This window comes from Catharus ustulatus, chromosome 6 (genome assembly GCF_009819885.2).
Source record: "Catharus ustulatus isolate bCatUst1 chromosome 6, bCatUst1.pri.v2, whole genome shotgun sequence".
Classification (NCBI taxonomy): domain Eukaryota; kingdom Metazoa; phylum Chordata; class Aves; order Passeriformes; family Turdidae; genus Catharus; species Catharus ustulatus.
Window position 1 is genome coordinate 33610140 of NC_046226.1, and position 24467 is coordinate 33634606.

Below are 24467 nucleotides of genomic sequence, written 5' to 3' on the forward strand. Positions count from 1 at the left end.
TCTTCCAAAAACCTTCCCTTATAAATGTGCTTTTTAGACTCACATCCATTAAAACTGGAGGGGTTTTTTGCACTCAAGGGCATTACATCATCCCTGAAAAGGGCTAGAGATAAATGTGGGTCTCCTTTTTAAATTTTTCATTCTATGAAGCACCTGTTGATGTGATCAGCTCAGCTGTTTTCTTAGGCTGTTGATTGCTATAAATTAAAATTCTTGAACTTGTGCTACTCTATATTAACTTTTTCAGATTTTGAATGTGCAAAATGAACCACTGTGGAATGACTGGCAGGATCTGAAAAGAGCCTGCACTGATGACCCCCAGGCTGTCATGAATATCATTCTGAAAGCAAAGGTTAGACGTCGTCATGTGAATTTTGTTATATTAGAATGCATTAAACTTTGAGTAAATAAATTCAAAATAGCATCTTAAAACAATGATCAGTGGAGATTACCTTGGGAGGAAGGATTCCTTTACTCAGCACTGTGCTACAGAAACAAATACAGATCTGTGTTTAATATCAAGATTTACATGCAGTTAATAATTCTTATGTTTTAGTTCAAACTCTTACTCTGAGATATGGCCTGTTCTTTTCTTTTACAATTTTGAAGATTTTAAAATAGCATAACTTTGGTCATAATACAGATTTGATTACTAGGTAAATGCTAATATTGTAAATCTGTCTGGCTTTAAGTGTCTTCCTGAGAAACTAACTTGTTTACTCTAAAGTAACCAAGGTATTTTAAATGCAGGCTGTGACTGATGAAATTGAATATCATCTTCCCTTGTCAATGTAATTTTTTTTTTTTAATCTGGGAAAGGAGTCTAAGCTACAGAATCTCTTGATCAGAACTTTGGGAGAAACAACTGTCAGGGAGAGTAGAGTTTGTCCTTTTGTTTTTATTTTGGGTATTTTTTGATTCTTTAGGATTATGAATTGTGTGAGGAATGGGGACACTTATATCCCGTCCCAAGAGAAGACTTGATCAACCTGCACCGTGAACACCTTCTCCACTTACTGGAGATGGGAGACATGGAAAAGGCATTGCAGGTATTAGCAAGACACTCTCAGCCTCATAGCCACAGATCAAATAAGTGGACAGCTGTTTTTCCTGCCTTCACTGTGTGTATTTTCATGCTCTTTTTAGTTCCACCCTTAAGAGATGTTATTTGCTTAGATAAGCTTTTAAGATCCTAGCTCTCCCCTGTTCTGCTTAAGTAAAATCCAGCTTGGCAATTTAGTTCTTGGACCTAATAGCACAAATGTTACTTATGTGGAAATATAAAGCTCCTTTGATTCCTATGATTTGAAAAATCATAATGAAGCATGTCTGTGCTGCTGAAGAAACTAATAACATGAATTGGTCAGCTGTGCTTCAGTGCCCATATCAGGGATGTGAACATTTTTGGTTTTAATATTGATGGAGCTATGACTTAGAGACTTAGAGAGTGAATGAATTTTCTTGCTGGAACATTGTAGGGTAATAAACTGTTGCAGACAGAAGTCTGCTTTCCAGGAATGTTGCAGGGTTTCACTGTATTTTGTTTGGTTTTGTAGCTTTTACAAAGAATCGAAGACCCTGGTGTTAGCCTTGCCATCAGTGAACAGTCCCTTGACCAGCATCCGAACTTGGCAGCCTCTCACTTCTTGGCTGATTACCTCACAGCTCACTTCTATGCCAGTCTGACAACATCCCGCCGGAATGAAATCCAGGCACTCTATATAGGATCAAAGGTCAGTAAAAACCCTGCCTTGAGGGATTAACAGCAGTAAATAGCTGTATAAGTAATTTTCTAATGCATAATATTTCCATAATGTAAAAAATCTGTAGGTTTTACCAGAGCATTCTCACCACATCAGGTCTAAGATCCTGAGTCTCAGGATCCAAAGGAAAGTTAGAGATTGCCTAAAGGTTCTCTTTCCTTTCTCCATTTTTGCAGTTCCATATTATGAACAAAGCAGTCTTGTGTTTGAGGAACACACAGGTTGAAAAAGGATAGGGTGGGATAAAATAAAATTGTGGAGTTCATCAGAACAGTTGCTATCTTTGTCCCAAGTGAAGAAGAAGGTATGCTCAACTTACTCTCTGTATCAGTAACACCAGGTGTCCTACATATGCCCACATGTATGGTGTTATTTTGACTTCATGTTTCTCCCAAGTGCCTTCCAAAGGTGAAGAGTATCACTCCTCTTTTTGGATGGCCACTGCCTTTACAGAAGTCACACAGGTTCTGTGCTCAGTCTGAGAAGAGATGAATTAATCAGCTGATTACCTCAGTTGAATGCATTACATATAAACAAAATGCAGTGCTTTTGGTAATGTCTGTTTTGGTTTAAGACTGTAAACAGCAGCTTGCTCCAGTGTGGGCCACAACAGTATTTTGCTGGGCTGCCTGTTTCTTTACTTGTTCCTTCTGAAGAGATGACTTAATTTGAAAAGCATCCATATTAACTGTCCATCTAAAAGAGAATTGCTTTTACTTTCTCCCCTTAACATTTCCTCAAATGATTAACTGGTTAAGGATTGGGCTAATATACTTGTTATAAGTTTCTTTTAATAAGAGAATGTGCTGTACTCTGCTACAGCATACTTATCACAGGTTACAAAAGATTTTCCACTCTTCCATATCCTCTGAAACGAGGCAGTGTTTTGTAGCATGGAAAGCAGAAGCCAAGTGATTCTGCAAATCCTCTCAGTAATTCAGTAACAGAAGTAGGAGTTGGTTTGAGAAGTCCCACTTCCTTTCTTTGACCTCCACATGTCATCCCGTTCTCTGCGTAAGTTATTGCTGTAGTTTCTTGTCTTTAATTTCCCAGAAACACAGATTTAAAGGTGTGTAATTTTATGATAGATTTTTTTTCTTGTGTCTCAGGTGCTGCTGACTCTGCCTGAGCTCTCCCGCGTTAACTACGCCCACCTCTCCTCAAGGCCGCTGCTAATGCTGGAACAGCTCCTCATGAATATGAAGGTGGACTGGGTAGCTGTAGCTGTGCAGACACTCCACCAGCTCTTAGCAGGGCAGGAAATCGGTTTTACTGTAGAGGACATTGACAGTTTGCTTTCCAAGTATGCAGAAAAGGCTCTCAACTTCCCTTTCACATTAAAAGAAAAGAGATCAGGTAACTGTCGTATCAGAATGCTGTTTTTCATTTGGGAAAGAAGGGCCAAAATCCTCCCAGAATAATTTCAGCAATCGTGCCATAACATTTTTAGATGTGTGCCTCCAGTCTCCCTCTAGCCCAGAAAGTATTGTTAAAGTCTTTGCCTTTCTTGTAAATAGATGTTTTCAGGGACTAACAGCTCCAAAAGTTTCTCAGACTTTTCTATGTTGTTCCTTACTGAGGTTTATTTTCTTGTATAATATTGATCAGTTTTATTTTACTCCTATTTAATACAAAGTCACTGACAACTTAAGCACTTCTAGAGCCTGCAGCTAACTACATGTTCCCTCAAGTAGAATGGCGATTTAGTCTTCTGTAGTATTTCCTCCTACCAGAGTCCTATTCCTTTTTCATATAGAAAACTTCTAGACTGGTAGTTATGTTTAACAGTCTTGTTATGATTCTCCTTTCTGGCTTGCCAATCCCTTCTCATCCATGTTGTCTTTGAGTCTTGTGCACTTAGCTTTTTTCAAGGTTTTTGAACTGGAACAGCAGAGGGTGCTGCAGATCCATTCCAATGCTTTTGTGTCACTATTAAAAATGTATGGTTCTGTACCTATCTTTATCTATTTATACCTGCTGGTATGGCACCAGTTTGCATTCTGCCAGTTTCCAAGTGTTGACTTCATTTTGTGATTTGAAGATGGAGCTCTTGCTAACATAAAAGCATCAGACTTAATCTGTCTCTTCCTGCCAAATGATCTACAACTTTGCGTGTTCCTTCCACTGCAATGTGAAGCATTTAGTATTTGCCATGAGCATCTTGTACTAATCAATTGTTTACACATCTCTGCTATATTGTTCCTATAGCTATCATTACTCTCTTGCTTTGATAAGGATCTCTTTCTTTGCTTTTTAGGTAATTGAATTTTATACAGTTTAGCGTTAATTGCTGTGGACTAATTTGCATGCAAACAGTAATATGTAATTCCATAAGTTTTGTGCTGACCTTCTTACATACTCCTGTGAATGGATTCCTCTAATCTTCTTGAAAACAGTTGTTGTATTGACCAGTATTGTTCTGATTTCCTTCCCCCGCTTTCTTCCCTTTGTCCTAGATTCTCTGATACGTATTCAAGAAAGTCTCAATCAGGTATTGGAGTGTGAAGCATCGTCTAAATCAGGATCATCAGAACAATCTTCTGTCAGCTCTACTGGTAAGGTTAAGACCTTGGTGCCTGTTAGATTTTAACCTCAGCAGCAACTACAGCTGCTTGATCATTCCCCCACCAGCCCCTTCACATGTGGGATATAGAAGAGATTTGGAAAAGGGTAAAACCTGTGGGTTGAAGTAGCGACAGTTTAGTAACTGTACTCAAGTAAAATGTAGTAATGATGATGATGAAAAGGGAGATTTAAAAAAAAGAAAAGAAGAACAAAACCCAAGAAAAAACAAGTGCTGTATAATAAAATTGCCCACCACCTTCTGACCAGTGCCCAACCCCTTCTCCAGTGGAGATCAGCCCCTCCCAGCCATTTTATCCCAGTTAGTTCACTGGGTATGCCATTCTACGGTCCTTGAATTATTTTTTTTTCCTAGGACCTCTGTTGTGACCTGAGGAAGATAGCAGACCTTGTATTGTCTGAGAGGCTCCCCTCACAGTCCTTGGACACAAAAAAGTGGAAACTAAGTAATTTAAGCCAGAACAATTGGAGAATATTTGTAGCTAAGAAGCAGGTTCTGTTTAGCAAGTTATGCAAGAGATGCACCATCTGTGTGTGCTCTCAGGGAAAGACTAACAGAATATCTATCCTCAGACCTCCAAGGATGATAATTCTTAGTAAGTGATGGGCCTGAACTAGAACTGCAGAATGATATCCTAAGTTACAGTTTAGGGTGTCAGAACTATTTCCTGTTTCTGTATTCTGATCTATATCTTCTTGCTTACATTAAGTGACATCAGTATTTTGGATTGGACTGTGTAGCTCTTCAGTTTTTTTCTTATAATTGTCAGCCTAATATCGCTGTCCTGTTAAAAAATTTGAATGCATGGTCCTTTAATGTTTGTTTGCAATCTGGTTATCTACTTGAATGAGAATGAGTTAGCTTTAGTGAAATGGAGATTTTTGTTGTTCATATGCATGTACACAGAAGGTGGGCTTACAGGGCTTGCAGTGGCATGCTGAACTTTTTAATTAGCCTGTTGTGTAACTGACTCACATCATGTAAACTAAAAACCTATCTAATACTGTAAACTTCATTCAATGAGTATGTCACTGTTGGGGTCGAAGGTCCCAAAGGCCACACTTAAATTCCTGCCTCTGTGAACTGATTTCCCCACAGCAGATTGAAAAGGCGACCAGGATAGTGGGGGCCAGGCTGTTGCTAGCCGTACCACATCTCTCCTGAGATAACAAAGCAAACTCCCAGTCTTCAGGAATGTCAACACTGGATATACTGAAGATTCTATTTTATGCTGTATTGCTTTTTGGTATCCAATGACCATGGTATTTTTAATTCTTCCTCCCCCAAATCTCTACTTGTGATACAAGAACAGATGTTGACACGCTGTCTTATACCTCTCTGATTTTTGTAAATGTCTCTTAATAAGTACATCCTCTTGCTTGTCAGCATTGAAGAGCTGTAAGTTTACTATCTTACAGTCCTAGTTTAAAGCATATATATTCCTTATACCATGTCATTCTGCCGTGCCAAGCTGAAAGATACTGGTAGTAGTCATCTTGTGAAGCAGAAAGATCTTACGGCCTCATTGAATCTGTAGTGTTTTCTGGTACTTGAGACTCTATTAGACAGCATAAATTCCACTCCATGTTTTTCTTGGCCTGGCTCATTTTCAGGTGCAACCATATCTGCAAGTCCCAGAGACAGAAGTCTACAGCAGAACTTGTTTCCTCAAGAATTTGTGCCTCCTGAGAAGCCACCACCAAAGCAGCAGTGGATACCTGATGACACAGAAACAATATGTATGGTTTGCAAAACTGAGCGCTTCACTATGGTAAGGAGCAAAAATGAAGTACAGACACTCCTAGAACTGTGATCTTAATATGACCACTTCCTCATAGTCTGTTTCCTGAAAGACCTGAGCTACTTTAGCAGGTTTGTCTGCATCACCATGGGCCCAAAAAGATTGCCAGTCCTTTGGTATTTAACCACTAGTTTCTATTTAGAGTGGTTGAGGAGACTGACAACAGTTAGCTCCTTGCAGAGTTCCATGAAGTGATAGAGCCTGAAGAGGAAATCTGGTCATCAGAGAGAAGACAACTATGGGATCTGAAAAATGTGTAACAGCAGCAGTATTAATATTCCAAAGCTGTGTAGTTGACTCTGCTGGCAAGAAATAACATGATCACTGTGTGATTCAGATTACAAGTATAGAAAATTAAATCTTTGCTGTTGGTTACACTTTTCTGAAAACTATTGTTTCACAGAGTACTTGAGCAATAACTGCATTAGTGCTCTAAGGGAGAACATTAACTTTTAATTTTGCAGGTGTGCGGGCAGTCTGTTATCTTCTGCTGCTTAGAAACAGTACTGTTTTCTCAAAAGTATCTGTTGCTTTTTGATTTGGAAATTTCTACAGTGGTATCAGAAAAACAGTCTAGAGCTTTTAATTTTTCCTGGACATGATCTGATTAGCTTTGTGATCAAAACTGGGATACAATTTAAGAAATATAAAGCCCAAGGCTGCTGCAACTGGCCTGTGGGTTTGGGGTTTGATTTCTTTTTTGCTATGCTTTCCTCAAAGAGGAATTTAACTGTATAATTCTGAAAAGCCTTATTCTGCATGGTGTTTCTCCTCTTCTAATGAAATAAGTTTACTCACAAGTGGAGAAAGACACAGGAGGGGACTTCAGTGAATTCTCTTTGTGACTCATCCATGACCTCTTTTGCTTAGTTTAACAGGCGCCATCACTGCAGGCGCTGTGGCAGGCTGGTGTGCAGCTCTTGCTCTACCAAGAAAATGGAAATAGAAGCTTGCAGAGAAAATCTGTCTCGTGTATGTGATCAATGCTATAGCTACTACAACAGAGAAAACATGCCTGGCTTGGTGCAAGACACAAGCATGTAAGTCCTTCTGTCCTAGTTCTCCTCAATTTTCAGCAGAGTGAATGAATGGAATGAGAGAGACATAGGCATTTGGATTTATCTGGGTAATGTAACATCAGCTGTTTGGCCTCCAGCTGTTGGGATTTTCAGGTTTGGTAGGTGTGGGAATGTTCCTTGTGCCTCACTTTACTTTTCACATTGGAAAGAACATTGGAGGGCAAGGCAACACATTCTTTAAGTATCAATAATTCTTTAAGCATCAATTAATCACTAAACTAAAAATGGAAAGCTTTGATGCAAAACATAGCACAAATTGCTACAAATTGTGACAAAGTTCCTTGCAGTATACTCAACTCCTGGATTAATATTGCATGTTGACTAGCTCTGCTGAACATACCAGGGTTTTAGTTATTCCATAATCCCTTGATTATGGCTCCCTGAACCCTTGGGAATTAAAAAGCAAGTATCTGATTGGATAGGCTTTGAAACTGCCTTTAGTAAAAGGGACAGATGTGATGACAAATTTTCATTATGTGATTGCTTTCTACTGAGAATCGGACTGAAATTCATTGTGTCTACACAGGCCAGCTGGTGAAAAGTGCAACTGAGAAGTGTTTATTCTCTGTGACCTTGAGCAGGCTTGACAGGGTCACAGAGAATAAGATTTACCTTTCCCAGCCATGCTTCCAGATGCATTTCTCCTTTTCTATCAAGCCTGCAAATAGCAGTATGCACTATGGCAGTATCAGCAGGCTTCCTAGGAAAAGAGCAATCTGTGCAGATCTGAAAGGGAACCTATGAAAAAACAAGCAATCACTTGCAGCTGAACAGTTTGTGTCAGAGTGGTTGCTTACATTGCCAGATTAGGCCAGCAGGGTTCAACACAGTGCTTGAATGCCTCCTGCCAGGTTTTAATTAATTGTCTGGGTATTTTTATACTCAACCTGTTTGTATATGAAACCCAACTAAATCTTAAGGTCAGAGACTTGGATACCAAAGGCTTCATTTTAGCTCTGATATGTCCCGATACCGGGCAGTTCTTGTTCTCAGTGTCTGCTTTTTTCTGATGTGTGTAACAGTACTGATCCTACAGAAGGTCATAAGAGCCAATGACTTAGTGCAGTTGAAATACACCAATACAGAGGCAGAATCTTAGATTTCCAAACAGAAGGGATTAGGGGCAGGGCAGTGTGTTGAAAAGGATAGGTAAGGATAGGTGTTGGAGTTTTACAGAGCAGTGTTCTGAAGAGGGTAGCCATACTGATGTCTGCCTTAAAAACATGTTTTGTGTGCTGGAGTAGGCATGATGGTTCTTTCTGTCATTTTATTACAGCAGAAAAGAAGATCAGGACCTAGTGGAAGGTAAGGAATGGAGTAATGTTAAATCTCAATTTTCTAAATTGTCTGATTAGCAGTTAGATACTGGAAGCTGATACTGAAGCTAGTAGGTGCAGCTAAAGCGTGATCAAAACTTCAGCTGTATCACTGATGGTGTTTGCATGTGCAGGCTAAAATTGAGCATTTCAAACTTCAGTGAATGGAAATTGAGACTTAGGAGAGACATCTGAGCCAATATTGAATGTGTTGGATGGGTGTTACAGAAAGGAACTGAAAAAGTTGGAGAATCCACTTTTCATCCTAGAAAGAGTCAGTGAGAGGCAGTGGTGTGAGTAGGAATTAATTAGCTCACTACAGAGCAGTGCTGAGGGATCCTCTTTTTATAAACCACGACAATACAATGCTGAGTACCACTGCAGCGTGCTGTGGTGTTTTATACCCCATGATGCCTGGAGGTAGCACAGCATGAGACCTCTCTCATGGTTGTGTCCCGAGTTCCATCTCCTGTGTTGATTGCATGAAAATAGTAACTGTATTTTGGTGCCTCAATTTCTAAATCTACTACCTTAAACTTCAGGAATAATAGCAAAATTTAATTGACTTTTCCTCTGCTATTTTTCTTTGGGAGTTATTTACTGGTTTTGGTGTTTTAGGTGATTCTGCAAAATTTTCCTACGCTGATGTGAAGTTCTGTCAGAACAAGACAGTTACATGAAGTGCTCATAACAGTAGCATGAAACATGGTGCAAAATTTGCATTTGTGTAATAACAAAGCAAATAAGAGTATTTTTCCTTATTTGTTCCTTTTTTAAGTATGATGGGCTATTTGAGATTTTTTTCCCCTGCTGCTGATGGAAGCTTGCTTTACTGCTACCTTTGTTTCAAGACTGAAACAGCTGAAATTTAGCTTTTGTGTAGCATTGCTACATATCACTGGACCTATGTTATCCATTCAGTAAGAGTGGATAAGAACAATGTGGAAATCCTCAGATTTAAGAGGGAAAGAGTTTTATTTTGCTTTTCTGACTTACCTGGTGGGAGTGTGAAGGAGGCTTATCAAATATTTTCTAGCCTAATTTATTTTTGTCAGTTCAGTTTCCAGTTCAACTTGGAAAAGCACAAGGGGGATGGTGGTTTGGTTGCTTTGGGTTTTTTTTAAATTCACCATACAATTTTAGAGTTACTCAATACTCTAAAATGGGATGTGAGGTCTAAATTAGTACGTTTTGAGACTTCCTAATTTTTTTTCCAGAGGAAAGAATACCAAATTGCCATTATTCTCCATTTCTTGGCATTGTGAGATTGACCATTATTTTTGGAACCACAGTCACAAACTTGAGCATTAGAGGGCTTGTGTGCTCTCAGCTACACTCAGATGACAGAATTTGATTTATAACTGTTCTGGTTTACAAGTTTCAAAACAAGTATTCCCTTGATCTGGAGGAAAGAAAAGTACTTTTCACAGAAATTATGTAATCTTGAATAATTTGATCAGAAGTCAAATTTTCTACAGTACTGTTTTATAAGAAAATTTAACGTTAGGAGTTAGGTCATCTTAAAATCTTTTGACTTAAAGCTCATGGACTCTATAGTTAAATCACCTGAATTCTGAAAAGAACATAGAGGTGGTTAAGCCAATTTACCCTTTCTTTTACAACTCTTTTTTTTTATTTTCCCCTTTGAGCTGAAACCCACAGCTCTCATATTTCCAGTCCTTCCTGCTCAGAAATATTTAATAATTTGCCTGAGGGAAGGCTGCTGTGCTTGATGCCCAGTAGCATAAGAGTTAAAAAATCTTTTGAAAATACCTTACTGGAACCAGTTTTTGGTAACAGTATAACAGTAAGGTGGTACCATTTGGCAGCCTGCTGAAGTAAAGAAATGTTTCTGTGATCTGTACTGGACATGTGATGCTGTCAGGAAATGGCACAATGAGAGGATTATAGATGACTGTTTTATGAAAAAAGATAGGAATGTTCTGCATTATTTGTCCCTAGCTGGGTTTGTTGGTTCTTATGCAATGATTTTACCTGATGTTTTCTTTTCTGCTGTAGAAATTTCTAATAATGAATATTCCACAGTGGTACGAATACCCAAGGCAACTGATCTTGAATGGATTTTTTCCCTGAATGAAGAGGAGAATGAAATTGTACGCAGTGAATTTTATTATGAACAGGTGAGGTCAGGATAGGGTCCCATAAAAGCAGTTCACTGGAGAACTACCTCAATACCTATATTTGTCTGTCTTTCTTCAAACTGTCAGGCTCCCAGCTCTTCCTTGTGTATTGCCATCCTTAGCCTGCACAGTGACAGCATAGTGTGTGGCCACCAACTGATAGAACACTGCTGCAAGTTGTCCCAAGGGCTCACTAATCCTGAGGTGGATGCTGGACTCCTCATGGACATCATGAAACAGTTGCTCTTCAGTGCTAAAATGATGTTTGTAAAAGCTGGAAGGAGCCAGGACCTAGCTCTCTGTGACAGGTGACTTAATCAGATATTCACTGGGATGTATTGTGGTATTTTCAAGAGTGTTATCTTTTTTTCATTGGGGAATGGAGGTGGAAGGGTTGTTTTGTGTTTGTACTGTGGACCAGTTTAAATGAGAAGTTCATAATGCAGGAATAAGGTGGAAGTTCATATAGGAGAATGTCAAGCAGTATGACTACTTAACAATTACTGAGAGAATTCTCTGATTAGGAAGAAATAATTCACAAAGATGAATATATAACTTCTGATATTGTGTGTCTGCTTTCAAGCTGTATTTTAATACAGGATTTTAATCCTGTGCTTCCTGAGAATGAACATTTTACACTTTGTCTTCACATTTTGTCTTACAGAGCTTGAGGTGGCAGGTGTGATATATAGATTTCACATGTACTGCTTTGATTTGGTAGAATATAGCTGGTGTCTTCAGTCAGTGTGTTACACTGAACATGGCAAAGAAACCCCAAACAATAACAAATACTCTGGCAGGGATAGTATGATGGATAGAGAAATGTGGTGTACTGGTGATTAGAAACCACTGTCCTAAGAGTTGTCTTTGACATTAAGTTCTTTAATGTACAGTAATAGTGAAAGGATATGTATTTTTTTAACCTCTAGCTACATCAGCAAAGTGGATGTGCTGAATATTTTGGTTGCTGCTGCCTACCGTCCAGTGCCATCTTTGGATCAGATCCTTCTCCCAGCAGCAGTAACAAGATTGAGAAATCAGCTTTTGGAAGCAGAGTACTATGAACTAGCTATAGAGGTAATGCTGGTGGAGGGATGTCAGTGTTAATTCTTCTTTAGTGGCTTTTGTTTTCCTCTCTTCTGAATTCAGATGGATGTGATATATGAAATGGACAATATTTAAACAGTTACAAACTGAGATTAAGTTTCTAAACATGGAAGAAATAATTTTCTGAACACTGGAAAAAAAATTTCTGAGACAGAAAAGTCCTGCTGTGGAGCAGGCTACAGAAGGGAAGGATAAGTGGCCTTGTTTCCTGGTACAGTTAAGATTGGAATGGACTAACTGCAAGGAAGTCATAAAATGGAGGAATCTTGCAGCCAATAGAAAGGGTGAGACACCCTTCATGGCAGGGCTTTATCTGAAGCTTACAGTAATTTCACGACCATAAGGCGCACCGGACTATAAGGTGCACTACTTTTTTGCAGCGAGGATCCGCCCCAGCTCCCGCCGCGCGGTTGCTGGCCAAGGCCCTGCCTCAACCTGGCAACCATGGGCCCCCGGGCCTGCCTGTACCCGGTGGGGCCAGGCTATGCCTGCTGCTGCTCCATGCAGCGTCTCCAGGGCCAGGCTATGCCCACCGCTACTCTGTGCAGAATCCCGGGGCCCTGCTGCTCCAGGAGTTCCCTGGCACTCCGAGTGTCCCACGCCCCCCTGGCGCTCCAGGAACCCTGTGCTGCCCGGGCGTTCCAGGAGTCCTCATGCCGGCGGGCTCGCCCTGCGCTGCCGCTGCCCCGATGCCGGCAACTTTCTTCCCCCAACCTGGGCTGCGCCGCCAGGGCTTCCCCCCCATGCCCGGGCTGCTCCGCCGCCGCCAGCTTTCCCCCCGTGCCACCGCTGCCCCGATGCCGCCGGGCCCACCCCAGCCCGGCACTGGCCCAATGCCACCGCTGGGCGGGCTCTGCTCGGCTGGGGACTGTTGTGGGCTTGCACTTCCAGGTTGGCAAATTTTGCAACTTGTCCATTATATAAGGCGCACTGGACTACAAGGCGCACTTCTGGGTTCGGGTGAAAATTTTAGTCAAAAGGGTGCGCCTTATAGTCGTGAAATTACTGTAAATGTTAGATTCTATTTGTCTGTAATCTCACAGCAGACATTGGTAAGGCACCTTTCCCAACCATTTACTTGGAAATCAGCAATGCTGGCAAATCTATACATCAGAGCTCATCTGAAATGGTTTATCATCAGCTAATCCTGCTCCCAGGATTTTGTAAGCCTCTCTTTTTTGGCACTGCACTTTGTTAAATACAGGATTATGATACTACAAATAGTATAAAGATTTGTTAAGCAGTAATAAACAGCAAGAATAGATGACCTATTTGAATAGAAATAGTTCTTGTTTAAAGGCAGCTAAAAGAGCTTTAGATCTACTTAAAAAAATCAAGAATAAAATTTATCAGCAAAGTTGTGTGAAATAAAAAATTTCTTGGCAGTTCATGAAGCATCTTTTGTTGCCTTTTTTAAAATCTGATGAATTCTGCTCTGAAAAAAATTATCTACTTTAGAAAAGCAGATGTGAAAATGTCCTGGTTTAGAACTCATGAACTGAAATTTCCCAGATAAACAATACTTTAAGCTTATACAATAAAAAATAACCTCCAAATTTGGAGATCATGGGAGTTCTGGTAGTTGGCTTTTTGTGCCAGTAATACGGAAATAATCAGCATGGGTTTTTCATATGGTTTTTTAATTGTTTGTTTTTAATGGAAAACGTGCTCTGGGACTGGAAAGGTCAGAATCACAGACTGTTTGATAAACCTATTTTCTTATTTGCTGTACTGGGACTATTGCTGTGTTGTAATATTAACAAATTATTTTGAATTTAGGTTTCTACAAAATCTGGATTGGATCCAGGTGGAGCATGGCATGCCTGGGGCATGGCTTGCCTTAAAGCTGGAAATTTAACTTCAGCAAGAGAGAAGTTTAATCGATGTTTAAAGCCACCCATGGATCTAAACCAGCTGAACCATGGTTCAAGGCTGGTCCAGGATGTGATACAGTACCTGGAGTCCACAGTGAAGCCATTACTCATCACAGTAAGAATGTTCTCTGTCTACTCTGAGGGGCTATGGCAAAGCCAAGTAATGATGATTTAGTGCACATCTTGCCACAATGCATTTACAATAGCAGGTGTTAGGGTGTTTTTTTTTATGTACCAAAAAATTACTTTTTATACTAAATAACTGCAGAATCATGATGATGAAGGACCAAGTACATATTTTAGGAGAATAAAAAAGCCTCATTGAACTGGGTCATTGAAGTAGCTGTTGACACTGGAATTTTTTTAAAGTAAGCCTTCAACTGTCCTTGGAAACAGCTGTACTGGGTCCAGCAACATTCAGCACATCTGTTGATAGCAGGATTCCAGTCTAGTGTTTATAAAAAGCATTGCTGGATTCTCACTCCTCTGAAGCAATGCCTATTTTAAAAACAATAGTAACAGAAATGCTTCAGGGCTGAGTGACAAGACCTGTCTGAAAAGGTTTTCTCTTGCTGATCACCTATAATTGATTCTCTGTGTTAATGGCAGGACGATGATTACTTTGCCACATTGAGGGAACTTGAAGCAACACTGAGAACAAGAAGTCTGTCTCTGGAGATGATGTGTGAGGGGAAGATTCAACACAACAGCTATTATCAGGAGTGCTTGTTCTATTTGCATAGTTATGGCACTAATCTGGCAATAATAAGCTTTTACATGAGGCATGACTGTATGAGAGAAGCACTGCTTCACTTGTTAAATAAGGTGAGTAATTCAATTTTCATCGCTGAAACTGAAATTCAAAAAGCAGCAATGAGTGTCATGCAGTCTTTGGGTGTTCTTCTGTGAAGGAGTTTGCTGAGGTCCTGAAATGATGTTTTGCAAACTATCCAGTGACTGACAGGAATTCATAGAGACAGAAAAACAGCATTGATCTTTACAGATCTAGAGAAGAGAACATGCAGTTTTGGTTTTTTGTAGAGGTCCTGCATCAACAGCACTTTGTCTTTTTTTCTATGATGTTGAAAACCTGGGACTGTTGTCGTAGAGTTAATCTATGTTTAAACTTCTGTAACCATTGGGAGTATAAGGGAATATAGAGGGCAGAAGTCTAGAGAGCCCAAAATGTGGTTTCCAGCTCTCCCTTAAGGAAACTGCATAATAAGAGGACTTAGGTATCTCTGGAGTGAAAAGTTCTGTTGGTGCTAAACTAAAATTAAATCTAGAAATTATTCCAGGTTCTTACTGAGACATTAAGGGTGCTTCTTAGGAGATGTGAATCCATTATACCTCACCAGCTTGTGAGAGTGTGGTGTTTTCTTTGTTTCCTCTTCTAAGTTGTTGTGCTTGTGTTTGAATTACTGATTCTTTTTTTAATACTTGAAATAACTCTTATTGAGAATGTACAACTTGAAACACCAACTTCCATTGTCTTTGTCTCGCTATAAGATTTGTTAATAGAAAATTAAGTTGCCTTATCCACTCTGCTTTCTCATTGTACCATCAGTCATTCTAAGCTCTCATAGTCATCGGCATATTGAATTATTACTTTTTTAAATGTATCCTTTAAATCAGTTTAAATTTGCTTTTAAAGAAAAGTTGTGTATTTTTACAGTGTTGGTGATATAATTTAACCTCTTACGTAGCAGACTTGGAAAATAATCTAGACAGACAATTTGGTATGGAGGTTTTGGACAAGAAATTGGTAGTAGTCATACAAACCAGAGAGGAGGGTTTGTTCCCCTAAAGCTGTAAGGTACTAAGCTTCTGACTAAACATTTTGCAGTTGGTTGTTTGGAGACATTTCATGTGTGCAGATATTGTCACTTGTATCTTACTCTGAGATACAAAAAAAATTTCAAATATTTTATATCAAGCCTTTAAAACATTTGTGGTGGCCTTGTTGACACATATTCATGTTACTGTGGAAAGAAACACATGTGAGGCTGCATTTGCAAGACCACAGTCAAGAGGTCAAGGGAAGTAAATATCCCCCTCAGGTCACTACTTGGGAGGTTTCATCTGAACAACTGTGCCCAGTCCTGGGTTCCCAAGTACAAAATAGACACTGTCAAAGTGAAGCAAGTCCAATTGAAGGCCACCAAAGTATCTCAGGGCCTGAAACACCTGATACTTGAGGAGAGTGATACAGCTAGGTTTTTCCTCCTGGAATAAAAGGCAGGATGAGATCTGTGTGCTCTTTTCAGCTATCAAGTGGGTGATTATAGTGAAAACAGAGCCATGCTTATCTCATATGTGTCCAGTAAAAGGGTAGGAGACAGTGGACACAATTGGGAGCAAGAGAAATTCCAACTGGATATAAAAAAAAAGGTTTGGGATTTGTTTTGAGGTTTTTTTGGTGCATATATTTAGACACGGGACCAGAGCCACAGGGCGGTTCTTGAATCACTCTACTTTGTCATGCTCAGAACTTGACTGGACAGGTCCAGAGCAGCATCACCTAACTTGGAAGTCATTCTTTGGGTGGGGTTTTAAAGAAATTAACTCCCAGAAATCCCTTCCAAGCTAAATTATTTATTAATTTTATGATCTCTGTCACTTAATATGCCTTTATATTACATAAGCAAAATAAGCTACAGTGGCTTTGGTTCAAGCTAGTTTCTGTTTGTGTAGGAATCCCCATCAGAAGTGTTTATTGAAGGGATCTTTGTTCCAAGTTATGAAAGTGGAAAACTGCATATGTTGGAGAACTTGCTAGAAACCATTGATCCAGGATTGGAAAGCTGGGGAGTCTACTTGATTGCAGCTTGCAAATACTTGCAAAGAAAGAACTATTACCATATTCTCTATGAACTGCAACAGTTCATGAAGGTAAGTTGAGGGACAGTGTCGTCTCTTTCAATGAAATGCTGAATACTGTGAGACTTTTGGTTATTTACTTTGGTCTAAACCTGCATGCTGGACAAGTATATTTTTGCCTCTTTGCAGTCTTAGAAAGCACAGAAAGGTCTGAGCTTTACTAAAGCTCACCTGATCAATGATCTGGCACATTGTATTAAAGAAAACAGAGCATTGCCTGCTTTGTGTGAGCCTTTTAGTGCAGACAGTGATTCTGAATGAAGGTGGTGTCCTGTGGTCCCTCTTAGTGGTGAGTGCATTTCTTCCAGGATCATGTCCGTGCTGCAATGACCTGCATTCGATTTTTCACTCATGGAGCAAAGTCTTACACTGAACTTGGAGGAAAACAGACGTGGCTTCTAAAGATCAAGGACCATCTCAAAGTCTATCTGCAGGAGGTCTCAAGGAGTTCAGGAAGGAAAAAAATGGCATTCACTTTTCGAAAGAAAATGTCTGCTACAGATGTGTCAAGGTATTTATAAACAACAAGCTAAGTTTTAGAAGAGGTGAAATTCAGGCTTTAGACTTCGGGATGTTTATTCATTTCATTTAAGTTGGCTTTAGCTAACACTTACTGGTTGTCCTTGACCCAAATCTGCTTTTATATATTTACAAGTGTAGGATTCCCATCACTTTTTCCCCCAACAATCCAAACCAGGAGATGGGCAGTTGTTTCTATCAAAAATATGTATGTGTATCAGACTACCTTCCTTTAATTTAAAAAACAAACAGGAACCCTACAGTGCATAGAAAATTATACATCAGTCCACAAGTTTTTTTTCTTCTTCTCTTCTTTTCCTCTCCAAAAAGCAAGCAGCTTTGTTGTGCTTCACTGTCTACTGAAGTTAACTCAAAACACTGTACTATGTACAAGCTATAGGTTCCAGAGGTAACTAGATTCCTGTATTCAAAACTCAAAGTGTAAACTGATCCAGATCTCCCTTATACTTGGGGTTTTATATCTTTGTTTTCTTAGGGGCTTTTTTCTTTCTGTTTTTTAGGCTAGACTCTTAACTTAAACCTGGAGGAACATGTGTGTGATAGGATGAAAAAAGCAGAAATAGATATTTATTTGGGGATCCAGTTTTTCTGGCTCACTTCTTTGAAATAATGTGAATAATTGCTCAACTTCAGCTTGTGATGCATGTTAAGTGCACAGATCTGAAAAGTAATATTGCTGCAGACTTGTAGAAAGTCAAAAAGCAACTAAAATATTTGTTTATGTCTTCTTTGGAAAGGTATTGAAGAAATTAGTCAGTTCATATAAATAATAATTGACACTTTCCCTATTACAAAATAAAGTTAGAATTTTTTCACTATCTAGGCACATCAATACAGTTGATCTGCAGATGGAAGTAACAAAGTTCCTGCATCAGTGTGAGAGCTCAGGAGCTTCTCAAATGGCAGATTCCTCCTTGCCCACACTCTTTGGAAACAACAACATGAAAATGGATGTTGCTTGCAAGGTACTAATTGCTGTTTTTAAAACACAGCTCTATTTTTCATCAGCAATACTAACTTGTAATGCAGGTTGAAGCATTTGATGGTTGGAGCAATTTCTTGTCGTTTTTATGGGCAGGTTATTTATGCACGAATGCAACCTATCATTTATGAAAAATTAGTGGTTTTCCTCAAAGTAGCAGAGAATATGTGAGAACTTGGAGCTCATCTCCTCAAAGTTCAATTTTCCAGAGGCAGAACATCAAAACTGGAAATAGTAATATTCCTTTTGACTGTGCATCCCATTATGTCTGGAAGCAAGGCAAATAGTGCTGTAATTCTAACCATTCTTAACTTTGGCTCATCTCCGTCTGTAAATTGCCTAATGTCTCTCAGGGAAGCAGTGTGTGACCACAGACCCTATAATTTGCTGTACATCTTGGGATGGTGCTGTTTTCTGTTGAAGCATTTTCTTTTGGCCTCTGGGCAAAATCTGGATTTGCATTAATATTATTTAACTGTACATAATGAAAAAGGAATGTGCATTCCCAGACTTGTCTATGCCTCTTTTTTCAGGTCATATTGGAAGGCAAAAACATTGAAGAGGGATTTGGGATTGCATTTAGAGTTCTCCAGGTATGGAAAAACTTGATATAACAAGCAATATTATTACAAAGTAACCCATGAAAGCAGCAATTGTTTAAACAAAAGCCTTTTTTCCCTCCAAATGTTTTTTAATCCCCCCAAAAGAAAAACTTGTTGAGAGGAAAGTCACAAGTTTAAGTCTTACATGTCTATGTATTTGTGGAAGCTTGGTAAAGAAATTAAGATGCTATTTCAGTAGGACATTTCCAGAGTAATTGGGTCCTACAAAGGAATGAAGTATAGCTTTTTCTTTGCTGTGCAGTTCAGTGTTTCTTTGCTACCTTGTTCAGTGTTTTAATTCTGGCTAACCACATAAATGTGGTTAAATGTGTGTCGAGGCCTCTCACGTGGTAGCTCTCTGCAGTTCATGACTGTCGTGCAAAGACAGTGAATATTTGGCCAGAGCTGTCTCTCTTCTGTTCTCCTGATTTGAGAGCAAAATTAATTAACTGGAAACTCTGGCTGGGGACCTCTCATTCCTCATGTCTGGGTAGAAATTGAGTGATTATCAGTCAGCATAGCTCATGAGCCTCTAAACTCTTCTGAGTGTTTCTCATCCATAAAGTCACAAACAGTAGAGCAGGGCAGAGGTGACACACTGAAAGAATATTTATGGATGTGACAGGCCCTGCTCCTTCTTTCATGGATGTACAAGGCAGAACTCCTGTTGGTAGGGAAATGGAGAGACTTAGAAAAACAGCACTTCTAAGCAGCAGCAGCAGCCACTACCTCCAGTACAAATGGAGCAGCGAGTCCAGCTGCTACCACTTCCATTTCCATCCTTTTTTTTCTTCACTTACTCATTGCAGGATCAGTTCACAGCTTTTATCATCTCTTCCCTCATGTGGATGGTGTATAATGGTCAATTACCTCCTGTTTGGGGTATCCAAAAGGTGACTGCTGGTGAGGGGGCTGGAGAAATACAGTAGGCACATGCTAAGTTAGGGAGAGGTGAGTAGGGATCTAGGAAAGATCTTTAGTCAGAGGAAATTAAGCTGATTTTTTGCCACTCCTGAAAAGAAGGCAGTAACAGCACTCTTGTTCTTTAAGCAGGATTGATTTTTACAAGTCTGGTTATAAAAAACCTTTAAGTCAGTGGTGAGTCACCTGAGCAGTGGTGAGTGGAAAAACAGAGGCTCCCAAAACAGCTTTGACTTTTTGGAGTGTGGTGTGGTATTTTGTCCAGTTGTGTTGATTCACTCTGAGAAAACCTGCTGAGAACATTCAACATGCTGCTCTGATGTTCCAACTACCTCTAGGACTTCCAGCTGGAGGCTACAGAAGTGTACAGCAAAGTGGCCAAGCAGCTGGTGAAGCAGCAGAAGTACAGCGAGATCCAGCAGCTCCTGAAGTGTGTCAATGAGTCTGGAGTGGCAGCGAAAAATGATGGGGATAACATTATCCTAAACTGTCTAAATGAGTTCAAAAACATTCCTGCTGAGGTAATTCTATGCTGCATTTTGTCCCTTTTGAAGTAAAAAGAATATGGACAGTACAGGCTGCAGGGAAATCTGGTGCCTGTACTGCTCTGTTAGTGAGTCCTTTGGATGTTCTGGCTCCATACTACAGGCACAGCTTAAAGGTGGGAGTGTATTGTTTGCCTTGTGCCAGATACTCTGAGAGGAAACCATAAGTAGCCATAAGTAGCACACTCCCTGCACTTCCCAAATGGATACCAATGGCGGGGACAGAACATTTGCTTCACAAAATCCTGTCAAATGCTGCTGATTGCAGCAGGAGGTGTTCCCTTCAGTGAGTCTTCCCTGGCTAACACAGAGGATGTGTGGAGGCAGAAACCTCCTGCCTCCATAGGAACCAATTTTGTGATTCCCTTTGCCTACCACAGTGTTTTTTCCATCCCAGTGAAGGAAGGAGATGCACTCTGCTAGTTCTATTAATTAGATTAGGGGGTGCAGTCCACTCTTTGGGTCAGGGTGGGCCATGGGGTTTCTCCTTCTGGGTTGTGGGGAACCTACAGATTCATTTCACACAGCACAAGCCATGTCCTTGAGAGACTCATAGCGTTCTTTAGGGATACCCCCCAGAGATGGCAGGCAGGAAAGGCTGTGGGTAAAGGGAAGAATTGGAATTAGGGTTTTTTTGTGTTTTCTACATCTGGGATTCTCACAGTTGGGACAGTCTAAGCTGTGATCTCAGCAGCCGTGCCTGTCCAGAGGGGTTTGATCCCTGATGGGGTAAAGCTTTGCAGACTATTATCACTTTAAATGTAAACACCTTTTCCCTTTTTTGGATACAGGATCTCGATAATCTGATTCAGGATATGGACAGTGATGAAAACAAGGTAAGTAAAAGCACAGTAGCAAGAGCTAAACAGCCCAGTCTTGGTCTGCAGCTTGCAGGCTCTTTTTCACTGTCTTCTCATCAAAGATGATGATCCTCATGCAAATAAGATTTTTGAAGGCTAGTTCTTAGATTGTAGAGATCACAGTGAATTCCTCGAGGCCATGGTGTTTGTGTAAAGCTGTGACATACAGATACCAATTGGGACTATCCCTGTCAGTTCCTTGAGAGCCCTCAGAGTGAGGGCTGGGCATTTGTTAGAGTGCCAGTAAAAATATTTCAGAAAGGCACTTTGGTGGGTTTGTTGGCTTTGTTATTCAGCTTTTCACATAAGTGCATGTTAGGTTCCTAGTTATGGCAGACAGCTAATGATGACCACTTCAGTTTATTGTTTCAGGATTATACTATTTATGTGGGGATTGAAAGTTAAATGATAAAACTTCCCCAGCTTCTGATAGACATCTTCTCTTAGAAGAAATGAAGTCTAAACTAGTTTATTTCTTTGTTGGCTTTCATACCAGCCAGCCAAGCCACTGGAGAACTGTAGATGCCTGTTTACAGAAGTGACTGTGACTCAGCATTTGGGGATTGTTGTAGATCCTGAGTGGCATAGCTGGGAATGAAATCTAAAGATTTGTGACAGTCCTTTGTCTGCTCTGAATGACAAACTCACTGTTGTAGGCAGATGGAAAAATGGGCTTTTGAGTCTGCTTTTTTGTAAGATCTATCACTGAAAGATGGGAGTTGTTCTAGAACCAGCAGTGGAAGAAAATTACCAACTCAGATTCTTTGCTATGAGGATACTGTAATTAATGCACGAGATAGGATTCCTGATACTAATTTCATGGTCATAGAGTGAAGGAGTGTCTACAAGACACAAGCTTAATAAAATACATCTGTTTGCCCATCTTTTCCACTGGGATCTGCTTCATGCCATGCTGTGTTAGGTAAGGTGGTGCTACTGCCTCTTACACCACGCTTCTGAACTGGGTATTTCCTGTGAGTCCTTGCTTAAGCTTGTCCAGTTTGCTCCATCTTTCTGGCCAAGCTCTGACTGCCTGTGGTGCTTCAGATCCAGGCGTACATGATGTGCAACAAGCTGCGCTCGGCGTACCTGGTGTCAGTGCGGCAGGAGAAGGCGCGCGCCGTGCAGCTGGTCCAGCACGTGCGGCAGCTGGCCGAGAGCAGCGGCGACCACGTCGTCAAGGCCATCTGTGCCCAGTGGCTCGCAGTGCATCAGCCCAAGGCGAGAAATCGGCTTCCCCAGGGTGCTAGGAAGTAACGTGTGACTGACACTCGCCATCACAATGAAGGAGAAGGCTTCAAGACAGCGCGAAGGTGTCGGGCTCAGCAGCCTCTCGGTAAAATGGAACTCTGTGGACTGATGTGGGTGGCAAACGGATGCTGCTAATGTGCCTCTGGTGAAAGGAAGGGAACTAAATTACAAGTGCCAGTCCTGTATTTTGACAGTCACTACCTCAAGGTGTTTTTTGGCTCTCTTTTTGATGGGGGGAGGGGGGAAGTTTCAAACTGAACAAGCAAGGATTTAGATGTATGGGAGAGATCACTTTTGTTTCCGGCTTTAGTTTTTGGGTTTTGTTGATTTTTAATTTTTCAGGGGTTGATATTTTTTGAAAAGCACTGAATTTAATAATACGTGTTTTATTTTTAATCCAGAAAACATATGTAGAGAGGACAGAAAAATTTTATCAACTCATTGTAGTCTAGAGTATAGAATTTTTGTGATGTTTCCTGTAAAATTTTCAAGATTGGAGAATTCTTCTGTTACAAAGACTAAAACCCAGATTTTTTTTAAGCCTTTAGACAAATCATTTCTACTTCTTTTCTATCCCTCCCCCACTAGCACAATGTACCCTAGTTTTTTAGTTTGTTTGAAAAGGTAGGAACTGATTCTTTATGGCAGATTTGTACTTACCAGTCACACTGTGTGATGTGTGCCGTAGATGTGGCACTTGGGCTAGTGCCAACTACATGAATGAAGTTATAAAGGGCATATCCTGTAAGGGGAGTACAAAGGGAAAATAAGCCTTTAAAATAGTTGAAAAATCACGTGCCTCTTTCTTTACTATGGTAATACCCAGTAAATCATTGGGATGCAGCTTTATGACTGAATAGTTGACAGTAAACTTCCACAGTTTTTCATCAGGTATAGCAAAGAATAGGCATAGAACAAGCTGTGGTGGTCTGTATCCCTGTCACATAGGGATGTATTTATTTATTTATTACCAGTATAATTTGTCCCTGTCAAGTACAATAGAATACCAGACTGGACATGCCCTATATTGACAGGTTTTGCTCTGAAAGTGTTAGGTTAATTAGTTTTATGAAAAACAGCAATCTTTGGGTGATGTCTGTGTTCAGGGATGCTGAAAAAAAGTAGCTGCTTCTCTGCAACTAGTATTGGGACATGAGAAACTGGCAGAAATGCGTTAGGCAGTAGTAGGACCTTCAAAAAAAACAAAAAACAAAAAACAACAACAAAAAAACCCCAAAACATGGCGTTCCACAAGAGTTTGTGTTTGCTGTTTACAGGTATTTCAGCACAAGAAGTAGGAAAACTAACTTTCTCATTTAAAAGTTGTTTACATCAAAAAACCAATAGGTTTTCTGAAGTGTAATGTAACTGTAAATAGTTTTAGAACATAAAATAATTGAGACTGTCAAGTAAGAGTTTTGCACTATCCCCAAGTTCACTATAATGAAAGAACAGATTTCCATGGTGTTGGAAAGGATTTCACCCATCTTCTTCACTGTTTCAAGAGCTGACATAAACACCTCTCTTTGGAGGTGCTCTGCTCACTAGAGCAGAAATGACCACATACAGCTTCCAGAATCCCCTGACCACAGATTTGCATTATCTCATTAGTGACCAGTACTAATGAAATCTTTTGTTTCCTTGGCCAGACTGACCTAGCTTTCATCACGCTAATCCTAAAACGTGACACTACCTATGGCTTCAGTCGTTTTAAAATCTCTGATTATGGGGAGGAGATTGTACTCTGTGTGGGTATCCAGATCTGCATTGCTGTTCTGCTTGTGTTCTTTCAGCTGCAGAGAGCACTGATAGTGGAGTTTGCCATGCAGACCCATCAGTTCCATACCTGCCTTTCTTCCTGACCTCTTTGCACTGTACCTGATGCACTTTATATAGTGTTTATTGTAATTTGATGTTCTTAACCTGGAATCGTAGGGATCTTTCTTGTACCAGCAGAACTGGAATTTTGACCCTGATTAATTACCTTGTGTCACATATAGTGCAGTTATCAAGGGGCTTTGAATTGTTGAGCAGGAAAAAGGGATTGAATACTGCCGGTTTAAAATAATTTCTCTATTACTGACCAAGGTTTGTTTACAATTAAAAATAAAGTATTATGACTGTTAATGTATTTTTAGTTTATTTTTTATCTCAGCAGAGCTAGGGTTCTCTTTCTAGATCTGCATTTTGCTTTTGGCTATACTTAGCACAGTAATTAGAA

The 24467-nt window shown here is 40.0% G+C and overlaps 1 protein-coding gene across 5 annotated transcripts in view; it reads left to right on the top strand.

Moving 5' to 3' along the window:
- Nucleotides 1-24373, top strand: part of ZFYVE26 (zinc finger FYVE-type containing 26) — a 48917-nt gene extending 24544 nt beyond the window's left edge. For 3 of the 5 annotated variants that reach the window (XM_033062502.1, XM_033062506.1, XM_033062503.1), the window contains 20 exons: nt 248-352; nt 927-1049; nt 1557-1733; nt 2873-3119; nt 4220-4318; nt 5961-6118; nt 7019-7188; nt 8504-8532; nt 10563-10684; nt 10772-10992; nt 11614-11761; nt 13571-13780; nt 14275-14490; nt 16360-16557; nt 16854-17056; nt 17909-18050; nt 18601-18660; nt 19929-20111; nt 20927-20971; nt 22043-24373. In XM_033062502.1, the coding sequence (XP_032918393.1) occupies nt 248-352; nt 927-1049; nt 1557-1733; nt 2873-3119; nt 4220-4318; nt 5961-6118; nt 7019-7188; nt 8504-8532; nt 10563-10684; nt 10772-10992; nt 11614-11761; nt 13571-13780; nt 14275-14490; nt 16360-16557; nt 16854-17056; nt 17909-18050; nt 18601-18660; nt 19929-20111; nt 20927-20971; nt 22043-22252 (3066 nt within the window). In that variant the 3' untranslated portion in view covers nt 22253-24373. The remainder of the gene's footprint in view (nt 1-247; nt 353-926; nt 1050-1556; nt 1734-2872; nt 3120-4219; nt 4319-5960; nt 6119-7018; nt 7189-8503; nt 8533-10562; nt 10685-10771; nt 10993-11613; nt 11762-13570; nt 13781-14274; nt 14491-16359; nt 16558-16853; nt 17057-17908; nt 18051-18600; nt 18661-19928; nt 20112-20926; nt 20972-22042) is intronic. The other 2 variants (XM_033062505.1, XM_033062504.1) reach the window with 2 other exon arrangements.
- Nucleotides 24374-24467: the final 94 nt, after the last annotated feature.